The sequence below is a fragment of the Moschus berezovskii genome, chromosome 11 (genome assembly GCF_049115385.1).
Source record: "Moschus berezovskii isolate FMDL1 chromosome 11, NW_MosBer_1.0, whole genome shotgun sequence".
Lineage (NCBI taxonomy): Eukaryota > Metazoa > Chordata > Mammalia > Artiodactyla > Moschidae > Moschus > Moschus berezovskii.
In genome coordinates, this window is record NC_142470.1 from 83,101,281 (window position 1) to 83,117,233 (window position 15,953).

A 15,953-nucleotide genomic window follows, 5' to 3' on the forward strand; every position below is an offset into this window, starting at 1 on the left:
ACTTTCAATGACAACAGATGCTTGAGGACAATGGAGTTAGTCATCTTCAACCCCAAATTCAATTCCAAGCCAATTATATACCACATGTGTAGTAATAATCTATGAATTTCATTCCACAATAGCATACGAAGTTTAAAGAAATATGTAAAACAGAGATTGAGTCTGATTAAGTTGATAGCCTCTGCTGTTGTTATACACTAAAATAAAAAAGTTTTAGTTATACACTAAAACATAAAACTAAAATCAAGGGTCATAACTAAAAACCACAGAAGCCTTCCAACTAGTATATGAAGAAGGAACAGTATAATTAGAATATCACCACTCCATAAGAATTGTGATTAATGGGACTCCAGGTGTGTATGTGTGGCAGTCACTCAGTTGTGTCTGAATCTTCACAATCCCATGGACTGACTGTAGTCTGCCAGGTTCCTCTGTCCATGGAATTCTCCAGTAAAGAATACTGGATTGGGTAGCCATTCCCTTCTCCAAAGGATCTTCCCAACTCAGGGATCAAGCTTGGGTCTTCTGCACTGCAGGTAGATTCTTTACCTCTGAGCCATCAGGGACGCCCACAATGCAATGGAGCTTTTATCAAATTATCAGCTTGTGCTATGTATGCGAGTCTGTCTGTTTTGGCTTTTCTATTTTACCCCACTGGTTTATTTCACAATCCACTTACCCATACTACCCTACATTAATTACTGTAGCTATACAAGTGTCTTACTATCAAATGATATAAGCCTCTAACATTTTTATTCTTAAAGACTGACTTTATCATGATTCTCAAACTTTTAGATCTCAAGATCTCTTTACATTTCTAAAAATTATTGAGGACCTCAAAGAACTTCTGTCTTTGTGAGTTACAGCTATCAATATTTTACCTTAGATAGGTATTAAAATTTAAAATCAACTAATTTAAAATAAAAATAAATATTACACATTAGCGAATATTTGCTATTAATAACTACTATATTTTCCCCTCCAAATTTAATGAGAACAGTGGTATTATTTTAGTTTTACAAATCTCTTCAATGTCTCGCTTAACAGACAACTATGTTTTCACATGACTGACTAGTTTACTTCATTTTCATAAAACATCCACCAAATGGTCATGTCTTAAAAAAAAACATAGTTCATCTCTCAGTGGCTTTTTCAGGCAAACATGGTGTTCCATGACAAAGGTAGCTATTTAATGGTTCAGCTCATATTTCAAACAAGACCATGAGTTTTTTCTCAAGATAACCATCACACTTGCATTTACAGCAAAAGTGATTCACGCATACTTCTCATTTCAGTACATGGAACACTAAAAAGATGTGTGACCTCTTTTTGTTCCTTTCCGTTTTATGGAGGTATAATTGACATACAGTGTTTAAGGGGTAGTGCTTTAAGTGCTTAAAGTTTAAGGGGTAGAGCATAGTGATTTGACTAAGATACATCATAAAAAGAAGATGTGTAATCTCTTGAAATAGGGAAAGGTGATGGGTTGCACAACCTTATCAGTACCCTGAATGCCAATGAAATGTATCCTGTATTAACAATAGTTAATATGTTGTGTGAATTTTTCTTCAGTTTTTTTTAAAAGGCATTTGAGATTTAATAAAATTAAAAAACTGTACTGCTTTGCAAAGGACATTCTTAAGTGCAACTTGCCTCTTTTTCCCTTTACTTTTTAATTGCAAATATATACAATACAGTGATAACTACAATCCAGTTTGGTGACAATGACTTGATTCCAGCTGGCTTGGTGCCAACAGTTGACCCACCATTGCTTTTGCACATGATTTTGTTTCGGCAAAATCAATACAGGGAAAAGGTAAGTAACATCTTACTGTTGATATGGAAATAGTTTTGAGCTCACAAGGCCCCTCCTGAATGTGTATGGGGGGACACCCAGAAGAATACGAACCATGCTCTGAAACATTCCTGGTCCTTGGTCCTTTCCATTACCACAGATTTTGGACTCAGCTTCTTAATTTACACACACACACACACACAGAGGACCCTGCTAAGTTCTTCTTTGAAATTACACTGAATCTTTGGATCAACTTGGGAAAAACAGACATACTGTTACATGTTTACTTTACTAAGTCTTTAATCCCTTTAGCAATACTCCATAGTTTCTATGTGGAGTTTTTATACATCTTTTCCTTTTCAAGACATCCTTCTTATAATTTATTCCTAGGTGTTTGATATTGCTTGATGATACTGTAAATCTTTTTAAACTTAGCATTTAACTGACCTCTATTTACACCATGTACATAAAACAGACCTAAATATAAAAGGTTGAACAGTAAAACTTCAAGAAACAGAAGAATATCTTCATGATACTGAGAAATCTTTGCCCGGTCCAAGACTTGGATTGTTTGTTTTTTTTTCCACCCCCTCCCCTTGGATTGGTTTCTGAATGAGCATCAGTCTTTCTGAATGACAAAGTATTCTTTTTTTGGGGGGGAGAGGGGTGGTGGTGCAGGACACGCTTATAGCAGTGAAAGCACCAAGTCCTAACCACTAGACAGCCAGGCAGTTGCCCAAAGTATTATTACGCTCATTCTGCTACTTCAGATATATCAAACCTATGAGACATGTCTGTTAATGTCTCAAGAATGGAATTTTTCCAGCATTTATTTAACTGTCCTCCCCCTCTCCTCCTACTGTTCCATCATTCATTTTCCAACCATATTTCTCACATATTTAAAAACAAACCAACCTAGAAAGAGCAAAGATGACAATAGCAGCACTGAAGAATAAATATCACTTAACAAGGGAGGAAGCTGCACTTGGGGAGTGTAGCTCCTCTGCCATACCCAGTAAACTCCCAACAATGCACAGTCCAAACCCAAAGAACGCACACAAGAAAAGAAAAACACACTGGAGATACACCAAAATGTCAGTGCTGCTGGGTGGAGAGATTACAGGAGTTTGTGTCTGCATCTTTTTTCATGTTTTTTTCCCCCATTTCAACAGTAAATTATAATTCTTCCATTATCATAAAATAAAAAATAAAAATTTTACAATTTTAATATGTAGTAATATTCAATTTTAATATGCAGTATTTTTCAAGAAACAGCAAAATGGGCATATTCATAATGTACTGTGATGGGAATATGAATTGACAGAATAATTCTCGAAGGAAACAGCATTTTGCAAAATAATATTTGGAAAACGTACCCCTAAATTAGAAATAGGTCAGCAATCAAATATAGCCTATGTAACAGTAGCTAAAGTTACCACTTTACTACTACTGGGGAAGGGGGGATAAAGAAGAGTTTAGTTTTAGTAGATTCCTGCCTATTCTGTCTTCATTAAAACCAGCCAGGTTGTCAGGCAAGGCATGGAGTTAAAATGAACACAAAACTGGCATTTTCCCTATCTAATATACAAATTTTTACTAATACTTCTTCCATTATATGCCTAAAATGTTCTCATTTCAAAAAAGGTAGAAATATAGAAAAGTATAAATATGAAAGTTGCTTGCATTTTCTGATAGTAAAATAATCCTGAAATCTATCAAATACCAAGTTCCTATTTATATTTATGATGCAGACTCATACTTAGGAATGAAAATCTCATTTATTTGCAACAAATATCTTTAAGATTCAATACACAAAACAATGCTTCAATGAATGTATCAGTATATATATTTCTACACCCTTTCCTAAGAGCCTCTGTTAGATAAAATCAAAAAGTGGAATTGCTCGGTCAAAGCATATTCACACATTATAATTTTATTTCTCTGACTATACTAACACTTGAGTACCTAAGAGTTATCTGTTTCCCTACCCTCATCAACACTGGGTGTTAAGACAAGAACTTCAGTATCCCACCCCCCAAATACCTCTTATTGGCTAGAAACTCTTCCATTTTCTCCTTTCTCATGGTTGCTATATGTGGCTTGTAAATTCATTTTGTTTGGTGACAAACAATATGTATACAAAATAGACTTCCTATCCTCAGCCTAGCCCTCCATGTAAAAGTTCGATGTTGACTCTGAATATTTCACTTTCCCTCAGAGTCCTAAGCAACCTGTGATTCCATATATCAAACTTTAATTTTCATGAACAGAGAAAGGCACACAACCTAAAACCTCACTTAAGGTTAGGAGTACTTGAGAGAAGATTATTCTGTTGATGACTTTTATTTCCTTAAAGGACAAAAATAAAATTAAATGAAAACTATGAAAACTTCAAATTCTGACTGACTATTGGGTACTGTGTTCCACAGCAAGCAGGAGAAAGAAAAGAGATAATGAGTTTCTAGAATCGTACACTCCAAGATGATGTCTGACGTGAAGAACCTAGACAAATTACACATAAAACCCAAGATTTTTAACAGCTGCTAAATATACTTTTTTAACCGAATTAAGAAAGCGCCTTATTCTGGAGGTGAGAATGCAGAAGCAACATAACATTGCTGGAACCAGGAAAAGTTCAGTATAAACTGAGGCTGTAGCCAGTCTTCTACGGGGCAAAGATGGTGGGGATGGTGATAACCATAATCAAATTCTGGAATCCCAAGCTAAAAATTGTTTAAGAGGAAAAAGAATGTAAGGTTTTCTCTGAAGAACTCTGTCATTAAGAGACAGCTTGAACACTATGTGCACCTGTATCTTTAAGACCTACTGTGCTGTCCTGTGCTTAGTCACTAAATCGTGACTGCCTCTTTGGGACCCCATGGACCTCAGCCCCCAGGCTCTTCTCCAGGCAAGAATTCTGGAGTGGGTTACCATGCCCTCCTCCAGGGAATCTTCCCAACCCAGTGATCAAACCCAGGTCTCCCTCATTGCAGGCAGATTGTTTAGCAACTGAGCCACCAGGTAAGCCCTAAAGACCTACTGCTGCTGCTGCTAAGTCACTTCAGTCGTGTCCAACTCTGTGCGACCCCATAGATGGTAGCCTACCAGGCTACCCTGTCCCTGGGATTCTCCAGGCAAGAACACTGGAGTGGGTTGCCATTTCCTTCTCCAATGTGTGAAAGTGAAAAGTGAAAGTGAAGTCGCTCAGTCATGTCCATCTCATAGTGATCCCATGGACTGCAGCCTACCAGGCTCCTCCATCCATGGGATTTTCTAGGCAAGAGTACTGGAGTGGCTTGCCATTGCCTTCTCCAAAAGACCTACCATTGACACTAAATTTAGGTTCGGTAAGAATTTCTCTGGGTTTTGTCAAGGTTAAGCAATGAGGAAGTTAGGATCCTCACCAATGATGCTCTGAGCAAGGGCCAGGTCTAACGACACAGATATAATGGTTGCTCTATCACTACTCACTGCTCATAACAAGACTTGGAGAAATCATCCAGTCTAAAAGGCCTTATGACAGGACACGCTGGAGCCACTAATCAACAGGTACCTAACAAAATGCTTTTAAGAAATGAAGCATGACTTCAAAGGCTGTGATCCAGATCCCAAGCAGGAAAGGACTGGTGCTAATTAAATATGACTAACTGGCTACACTAGAGGCAGGGAAGTGGTATTAATCACTACATATATAATGCTGTAATTAGCTTTTAAAAAACCAAGCTTTGTGCTTTCAAGGTAAGGAAAAAGTGACACTGGACCAAATGCAAGACACATCCACAAACTCAGGCACTCAATCAAGTTGCTAGTTCCCAGTCACTATTTATATCTCTAACACTGTATAATAGTATAGTTTATAAGCTTAACTCAGTTTTTAAATCAGTTCTGACCATTCAACTTGAGTAAACAAAAAAATTATGTGAAAAAAAGAAACAGGAAATTAAAGAGCCTATCTACCCAACAAGCTACTAAAACGTAGCTTTCTTTCATCTCTGATACGCACATTACAAACTCATCGTGAAGATCAAATGAAATACATGTAAAACAAATGGAATAACATTTATCATAAAGGGTCAATAAATATTACAATTTTTAAAAGCCAAGTTCAATAAACATGGGCTGTATATAACTGAACACAGTATTTTACACACACACACACACACACACCACACACTGTGATGGATCTAGCTAGCATAAAGACAAATTTTACAGTGCTTTATATAACCCATGCAGCATACAATCTATTATTAGTGACCTAAGGCACTATGCAGGAAGCATGCAGGAAGCATGCTGTCTCTCGCCTTCACTCCCCGAATAATGTTCCAAAGGAATTCTCATGTTCAAACCCCACCTATCTCACAAACAAAAGGTGAATCGCTAACTCTACCCAGAACTGTCCTGGTCCTATTCATTCTCTTTCAAAGAAATGAAAAGTCCTGAAAAGCCGTCTCCTCCTGCCACTTTGGAAGTCTGCAGCATCTGGTTAATATTATAGATCACAAAAACTACAAAAGACCTTAGGAATGCCTCAGTCAGGTTTTCTCCTCAGTTCCATACAGCACCAAGGAGACTCTGGGCAATTGATAATGTCTCTGAGAATAAAAAGCCAGTATTCATCAAATTACCCCTCTTTGCTGCCAAAGAACAATGGGACTTCAGTAATTTTCTCCTGTTACAGCACAACAGATAGGGCATGACATCACCATTAGCAAAATGTCAAGATCACTCCAAAGTGCACTTGCTCTACATCAACACGAGGGCTGGTTAGCACGGTGTCATGCTTTGGCCAGAGACTGCCCCTAATTTCATTCAGCTATTTGAAATGAGAGCCAAAGGTGAGAAAACACTACAACCTCTCAACTCGGAGAACAAAAGAAATCCGAAAACAAATACCTCAAATGTCTATACTTCTTCCTTCTAATTCAAAAGAATTGGCACAGGGTAAACTCCTAAGTTTACAAGCTGGGGACCTTGTCTTTTTTTTAATCAAGCAGTTAGTGAGCTCCTTAACTGAGAATATATTCAGAAAATGTGTTCAACATGACTGAATGATCATGTAGTCTATGTAATTTCCATGTTCAACAAAGGGAAGTCTTGATAATTCCATTGCAATATACTCTCTCAGTCCCTGTGAAAGATGAAAAATACTTCACTAGTTTTTCCATTCCAAGCAATCTGTTAAAGGAAACCAACATTTCTTATAAACAGATTCCAAGCTATCAGGAGGGTAAATTAAAAATATACTTGCGTGTTTTGGATACATTTTTAAAACCATTTGTCAGATTCTCATTCTGGCAAGAGTCTTATGACTGGCCACATAACTTCTTGAGCTTAAAATGAATCTTTATATTCTAGCTTCTTCCAATTAAATGATAAATGCATATGGCTCTTCAGCATTTATTAGTTACCTGTATCTTTAAGAAAATTACAAAATATGTATTCATGTTTCATCTCTTTCAGCAAAAAGTAACTTACTTTCCTATTTTTTGAAATACCCCTATTTTTAGGTTAAATGACTGTTCCCACATTATCTGGCCTGATTATCTTTTCTAACAAAGGACCCTAAGTCACACAGAACATATTAATACTCTCACCAATCTAAGCACAGTGCTCCCTAAAAAAACTTTAAAAAAAAAGCAATTATATACGATGTTAACTATTGAGGAGGAACAAGCTATCTCTGAAAAGGTTTGGAAAAAAGGGATTCTAGTATCTTTGTCATACATTTCCTGTCTTAGAAGATCTCTGCGTCCATTTCTGAGAAGTGAAGTACAAGATACACAAAGGTCAGGGGAATTGTGAAATGTTATGAAGACCAAATCAGAGTTTCAGGAAGTCTCCAAACGTGTTTGAGCCCAAAGAAGACAGACTTAGATACAGTATCCGACATTCAGGACTAAAGAGGAAGGGACTATTTTTTAAAAATAAACAAGTTATTACATTTTATTTCCGTATATAAACAGCTTTTATGACAATCATAACTAGTGAAGGGTTGAATAAAAGAATGAAGATTGTGAACAAAAGTTAAAGGAACTTCTTTAACACAAGGGGACAAAAACACTGCATCCCCCCACACCCACTGCCCTAGACAAGCTGCTCCCTGCCCACACCCATGCTCACCTGTTTCCTTTTACCTGAAAGATGCCCCCCAATCTCTCAAAGGCTGAGTAAATGCCAACTCCTTCTGAAGCTTTCCTGACACTTAAGAGTCAGTAACTGCCTGCTTTTTGAGTTCAAACATTGTTAAACCTCTAAGATACACCTACTGCAGACAGCACTTAAAAAGACCTTAATCTATGCCTAAATCTTACCACCACCAGATGAAAAAGACCACCACCATTCTCCCCAAACTACAAACCAGGGACTGAATTTCACTTTACATTCCATCAATGTACAGAGCAGATGCAAGTGAGTGAGCAGTAAAGAATAGAAGCTTGCGTCCCAGAGGCCCTCCAAAATAAAAGGTCCTATATCCTACACGGTGAAGAGACACTTGTCTGGGAACCAGATCTTGGGTTCTAGTTCTTGGACCCTAATAACTATACTTTTTGCTAGGAATCTGGAGAAGACCAGCACATCCCAAAATGCTGTCTGCTGCACACTGTTCTGCAATATGCTAATAGATAACTTAAACGACAGGAAAAATCCAGATTAAAACAAAGCCAACACGGTTACTTGACTGTATAACATGGTGCAGGGCTTTAAAATGCTAATATAAACTTTAAATTTTCAAGATAAGACTACATAATGAAGCCCTTAGTGAACTTATTTGAGCAAGATTGTTGAGTTTGGAAAATGCTTCAAAAAGGTTGTTTTGTTTCTTTCAATTGTCATAGTATTACTGAGAACATCAGACCAACTTCTAAAAAGTTCTTACCTGATATGTGTTGCGGGCAGAGATTCGTACTGGCGCGACAAAAAGAGTTCCCTATGTTTCAACTGATGTTTCTGTTTATCAGTCAAGTCAGCCTCAACTGTTGTTTCAGATTCTTCCTCAATTTCTTCTACACAAATAAAATTCAAAAAATGCATTATTACAAACTGTATTATCTATTTTGCATCAGGCTTTAATTCAATATTTGTTCAAAGAAACTGATTTTAAACTTACACATTTAACTTGTAATATGAATTACAACCATAACATTTAGTTACTTAGGCCTTAAAGGAAGAACTCCAATTTTAAGGTGGCAGATGAAACAATACATATATCTTATGTATCTCTCTTCCCCCAAGAAATCACACCAAAATTGCAATGAAAATATACTAATATTTCAATGACAATAAAAAATGAAGCAACAATGGAAGATTTTCAACAATAACAGTTTTAGAAGATGGAAAGGAGATGTTAAAAAAAAATAAACTACACACAGTAAAGAGGAGGAAGTGACAATCTCTGTGTGTACAGAAAGGGACGCGGTGGAGAAGTGTGGCACAGAGCGTGTACTGACTCAGTCCTTGAAGCTACAAGTACTGTGAGAAGGGAAAAGCGGGGGAGATCAAAAAAGCAGGAGAAAAGCATCAAAAGTCTATCTGTAACACAATAGCTGAATCCCAGAATATTCCATTTAAAAACAGAATAATCAGAAAACAAAGCGAGCAACACATTTCAAAGTTGATAACACAAAACTAACATAAGAATTAGAAGACAACACTAATGAAATCTCCCCAAAATTAAGACAACTGAAAACCAAAAGATTAAAAAATTCCAGAATTCATGTGGTCCAACATCCTACTAATAAAAGTTCCAGAAAGAAACAATAAAGAAAACAGACTCTCTCATGTCTTTGTGTGTGTGTGGAGGGGGAGTGGTGCAGGGAGGGAAGAGGGGGGATAAGGAAAGACTTCTCAAAGAAATGATTAAAGAAAATTTCCCCTTACTAAGTGTCCAGTCCAACTCTCATATCCATATGACCACTGGAAAAACCATAGCCTCGATTAGACGGACCTTGGTTGGCAAAGTAATGTCTCTGCTTTTTAATATACTACCTAGCTTGGTCATAACTTTCCTTCTAAGGAGTAAGCATCTTTTAATTTCATGGCTACAGTCAGCATCCACAGTGATTCTGGAGCCCCAAAAAATAAAGTCTGACATTGTTTCCACTATTTCCCCATCTATATCCCATGAAGTGATGGGACCAGATGCCATGATCTTTGTTTTCTGAATGTTGAGTTTCAAGCCAACCTTTTCGCTCTCCTCTTTCACTTTCATCAAGAGGCCTTTGAGTTCCTCTTCACTTTCTGCCATAAGGGTGGTGTCATCTGCATATCTGAGGTTATTAGTATTTTTCCCGGCAATTTTGATTCCAGCTTGTGCTTCTTCCAGTCCAGCGTTCCTCATGATGTACTCTGCATATAAGTTAAATAAGCAAGGTGACAATATACAGCCTTGACGTTCTCCTTTTCCTATTTGGAACCAGTCTGTTATTCCATGTCCAGCTTAACTGTTGCTTCTTGACCTGCATACAGGTTTCTCAAGAGGCAGGTCAGGTGGTCTGGGATTCCCATCTCTTTCAGAATGTTCCACAGTTGATTGTGATCCACAGAGTCAAAGGCTTTGGCATAGTCAACAAAGCAGAAATAGATGGTTTTCTGGAACTCTCTTGCTTTTTCCATTATCCAGCGGATGTTGGCAATTTGATCTCTGGTGCCTCTGCCTTTTCTAAAGCCTGCTTAAACATCTGGAAGTTCACGGTTCACATATTGCTGAAGCCTGGCTTGCAGAATTTTGAGCATGACTTTACTAGCATGTGAGATGAGTGCAATTGTGCGGTAGTTTGAGCATTCTTTAGCATTGCCTTTCTTTGGGATTGGAATGAAGACTGACCTTTTCCAGTCCTATGGCCACTGCCAAGTTTTCCAAATTTGCTGGCATATTGAGTGCAGCACAGCATCATCTTTCAGGATTTGAAATAGCTCAACTGGAATTCCATCCTCTCCACTAGCTTTGTTCGTAGTGATGCTTTCTAAAGCCCACTTGACTTCACATTCCAAGATGCCTGGCTCTAGGTGAGTGATCATGTCATTGTGATTATCTTGGTCGTGAAGATCTTTTTTGTACAGTTCTTCTGTGTATTCTTGCCACCTCTTCTTAATATCCAACCAGTCCATTCTAAAGGAGCTTAATCCTGGGTGTTCACTGGAAGGATTAATGCTAAAGCTGAAACTCCAATACTTTGGCCACCTCATGCGACGAGTTGACTCACTGGAAAAGACTCTGATGCTGGGAGGGATTGGGGGCGGGAGGGGAAGGGGATGACAGAGAATGAGATGGCTGGATGGCATCACTGACTCGATGGACATGAGTTTGAGTGAACTCCGGGAGTTGGTGATGGACAGGGAGGCCTGGCATGCTGTGAATCATGGGGTCGCAAAGAGTCGGACACGACTGAGCAACTGAACTGAAGTGTCCAATAAGAATGAGTGTCCTGATTGAATAACCAGCATACTTAACTTTTTTTTTAAGTAATGGCATGAGAAGACTACCACCATTTATAGGAAGGAAGTATAAGCACACCAAAGAAACCAGAATCCGTGTTGGAATCACAGATGAACAGCAATACCACACGCTAAGATGACAGAGCAACACCATCCAAGAGGAAACATGATATTTAACCTAGAATAACATGGTAAACTATCAACTCTGAAAATAGAGTAAGGTCAAACTTGCATTCATTGAACCAAGTTCACCTTTGAACAATGTGAGCTTGAACTTAACGGGTCCACTTATATCTAGACGTAAATACAGTATACTGGAAATTTTCTGGAGGTTTGCAACAATTGAAAATATTTACAGATGAACCCTGTAGCTTAGAAATATCAAGAAAGGGCTTTCCTGGTGGCTCAGTGGTAAAAAAAATCCACCTGCCAATGCAGGAGACACAAGTTTACTTGCTCCAAGAAACTCTCACATGATACAGGGTAACTAAGCCTGAGTGTCACAACTACAGAGCCCACGCTCTGCAGCCAGGAAGCCCACATGCCCTAGAACCTGTGCTCCACAAGAGAAGCCACCGCAATGGGAAGCCCTTGCACCGCAACTACAGAGTGGTCCCCACTTGCTGCAACTAGAGAAAGCCCTTGCATAGGAACAAAGAACTAGCCAAAAATAAACAACTAATTAATTTTAAAAATTAAAAAAAAAACAAATATCAAGAAAATTAATAAAAGCGGTCATCAATTCATAAAACATGCAGATACTAGTCTAACCTTACACAGGCATGAGGTGAGTGATACTTAATAAAAATTAGTACTATGTTAGTTTTCTTAGCATTTTACAACATTCCTTTCAAAGAATTACATTACCATTCATTATTCTACACTGGGGCTTCACTGGTGGCTCAGACTGTAAAGAATCTGCCTGCAATCCAGGAGAACCAGGTTCGATCCCTGGGTCAAGAAGATTCCCTGGAGAAGGGAATGGCTACCCACTCCAATATTCTTGCCTATGGACAGAGGAGCCTCGTGGCTACAAAGAGTCAGATACGACTGAGTGACTAACACTTATGCCTCTCTCCTGTATTTGGAAAAACTATTCATAAGCATGTTATCACAGGTAAGTGATTTTTTTAAAAAATGCAACAATGTTTCCAAGAGTGTACTTGCCCTAAGTACAGGCTAGGTTCCTGTGAAGCAATCACAATCACGGGAGGCTACTATAAGGAATCATATTGCTGCTGCTTCATCATCAATGCATGGATTATTATACCCATAAATAAACATGAACTTCTTTACAATTTTTTTCATTTCTGACGTCTAGTATTAGTAATACAGACATGCATCGGATCATAGAAAAGCAAGAGAATCCCAGGAAAAACATCTACTTCTCTTCACTGATTACGCTAAAGCCTTTGACTGTGTGGATCACAATAAACTGCGGAAAATACCTAAAGAGATGGGAATACCAGACCACCTTACCTGTCTCCTACAAAACCTGTATGCAGGTCAAGAATCAACAGTTAGAACCGGACATGGAACAATGGACTGATTCCAAATTGGGAAAGGAATACGTCAAGGCTATATACTGTCATCCTGCTTATTTAACTTATATGCAGATTACATCATGAGAAATGCTGGGATGAATGAAGCACAAGCTGGATCAAGATTACTGGGAGAAATATCAATAACCTCAGATATACAGATGACACCATCATTATGGCAGAAAGCAAAGAGGAACTGAAGTGCCTCTTGAGAAAGTGAAAGAGGAGAGTGAAAAAGTTGGCTTAAAACTCAACATTCAAAAAACGAAGATCACGGAACCCAGTCCCATCACTTCATGGCAAATAGATGTGAAACAATGGAAACAGTGACACACTTTGTTTTCTTGGGCTTCATAATCACTGTGGATGGTGACATGAGTTTGAGCAAACTGTGGGAGATGGTGATGGACAGGGAAGCCTGGCGTGCTGCAGTTTGGAACCAGTCCATTATTTCATGCCTGGTTCTAATGGTTGTTTCTTGACCTGCATACCCGTTTCGCAGGAGGCAGGAAAGATGGTCTGGCATTCCCATCTCTTTAAGAATCTTCCAGTTTGTTGGGATCCATACCTGCAGAAGTTCACAGATGCTCTGCAGCCTTCCCTGGACCAGACCAGACTGTATATCTACTGGAACAGTACAGACTGTGCATCTATTGAGAACTCAGAGTCAAGGAAGGGGTGGCTGGCTTCTCTCACAGGAAGTGAAGCCCAAGGTGTGGCCTCAGAGGCTTTAATTTTTGGACACTGACTGGCAAAACACACACCAACAGAAACACATTTCTGCTCCTCACAACCTTTTCTTACAAATTTCTTACATGACGATCCAGGACGGCAAGAAATTTTATCGTATGTGACCCTCTAGCTGTTGTTCTTTTAAATGGTATAAGGGCAATGACCAGATTATAAGTATCAAATGTTTTCTACCCTCAAACGTTTAAAACTCTGAATTGAAAATGAACTTGCAAAAATTAAAAACTGATTTAGAAAAAGATCCACCGAGTTCACAAACTGAATAATGTGATTTAAAATTCTTTGAATGTTCTTTATAATTAACTACTCAAATAGAAATGCAACACTAAAAGAGCCATTTACTTGCAAGTGTAATAACATTTCACCAGTGGAGATCAATGAAGTTATCGCTGCACTGGCACTATTAGCACCAGCAAATATCACATACGAAATTATACTCTTTTCCTAATTAGGATTTGATAAATTGTTGTTCCATAAAACACGGCTAACTGAATTCTAATGTATACCCTATAGGGCTAAAATAGCAGCAAGCTCTACAAACAATGGTAACAACAGCAAACCTTATTTTCTTGCACAATTTCTTGATATTGAGGGAAAAGGAATAAAATTTCTTAAGTTCAACCTAAGCAAACACAGAAATCACCAAAACAGCACCTAAAACTCATTTTCTCAAGCTTACTAGTTAAATTTCATTTACATTTTTGTGTAAATTTATACTGGCTTCCGAACAAGAATGACTGCCATCCCATTAACTTTCTAAAAACACTAAGCAAACCATAATGGCAAAAACTGACATTTAGACAATGAAAAATTTAAAAGACCAAATATGACTATCATCAAAAACCATGTCCATGGTAATACATTTATAATTTTTTAAAACCATTTACCAAGCTGGATGGAATATCAAATTTGCTACCTTCTAAAAGTTATTAAAGTAGAAGTCCCACATAAACAGTACAGCAACAGGAGAGACTGACACCAGATGGCAACGCTTCAGTGAAGTTTATTAAGCACTAAGGCACTAGGGCGGAGAAGGCAATGGCACCCCACTCCAGTACTCTTGCCTGGAAAATTCCATGGATGGAGAATGCTCAGAGTCGGACACGACTGAGAGACTTCACTTTCGCTTTTCACTTTCATGCATTGGAAAAGGAAATGGCAACCCACTCCAGTGTTCTTGCCTGGAGAATCCCAGGGACGGGGGAGCCTGGTGGGCTGCCGTCTCTGGGGTCGCACAAGTCGGACACGACTGAAGCGACTTAGCAGCAGCAAGGCACTAGGGTCATAAACTGGAGAGAGAATACAGAAAGAAACCACACCAAGGGATTGTGTGAAGTTTTAACAAAAAATAAATATATTTATTTATAAAATAAGTATCACTGTACCTAACTAAGATCAACCCAGCAAGGGTCCTACAAATTTCAAAGCTTTAGACTGCAGGATGAGAAGGAATCCATGGCCCCAGAGCTCAGCAAGGCTAACTACACACACAGCCTGAAAGGGGCTAGATAAGGCTATCAAAAACTATGTCCAGGAAGCAGGTGTCAGAGAAGAAATCAAACTAGTTGAGTAATCTGAAGAAAGAGAGCATCCAGGTATGGGATACAGATCAGTCTCCACAGCAGGTTACAGACACGGACTCAGGCAAAACTTAGAGACTGGGCATGTGACACGTAACTGGGCCAGAAGAGGCAACAGACTTAGGTACCTGAACAAAGAGGGTCAGAACCTAGGCAAGGAAAAGTCATTATCGATTCTCAGTTCTTTTCCTGAAAGGGCTTCCCTGATAGCTCAGTTGGTAAAGAATCCGCCTGCAATGCAGGAGATCCCGGTTCAATTCCTGGGTAGGGACGATCTCCTGGAGAAGGGATAAGCTACCCACCCCAGTATTTTTGGGTTTCCCTTGTGGCTCGGCTGGTAAAGTAATCGGCCCGCAATGCGGGGAACCTGGGTTTGATCCGTGGGTTGGGAAGATCCCTTGGAGAAGGGAAAGGCTACCTTCTCCAGTATTCTGGCCTGGAGAATTTCACGGACTGTATAGAGTCACGGGGTTGCAAAGAGTTGGACACGCCTGAGTGACTTTCATTTTGTTTGCCTGAACTGGGTATTTTTCAGAACTAATCAAAACTATAATTTCTACATGCTAGTTAGGATGGGGGGTGTGGCACGGGCAGGTACACATAGGTTATTCTCAAACAAACATCCTCAGGTCCCCATTTTAATGAACTATCAGCTCACAATGATGATGTGAGCTGGTACAAAACATACAGAAAAGCAGGTGGTTAAAATTTTGTCTAGAGATACATTTAAGAAGTACTAAAATGTTTGAAGGCATATTATTTGACTGAAAATAGCTCAGTATTGATGCAACTCAAGACTGCCTGGTAAGAAAAAAAAAAAGAAGAGGCAAGTTGAATAAAATTAGAAGGATT

At 38.7% G+C, this 15,953-nt stretch overlaps 1 protein-coding gene across 10 annotated transcripts in view; it reads right to left on the reverse strand.

The window, feature by feature from the left end:
- The window catches only part of MTA3 (metastasis associated 1 family member 3), a 222,724-nt gene that overhangs the window by 112,242 nt on the left and 94,529 nt on the right, over positions 1–15,953 (reverse strand). For all 10 annotated transcript variants that reach the window (XR_016038611.1, XR_016038612.1, XM_088841516.1 and 7 more), the window contains exon 4: positions 8,673–8,799. Coding sequence is in view for 8 of the 10 variants with exons in the window: in XM_088841516.1 (XP_088697642.1) it covers positions 8,673–8,799 (127 nt within the window). In the remaining 2 variants the exon portion in view is untranslated. The remainder of the gene's footprint in view (positions 1–8,672; positions 8,800–15,953) is intronic.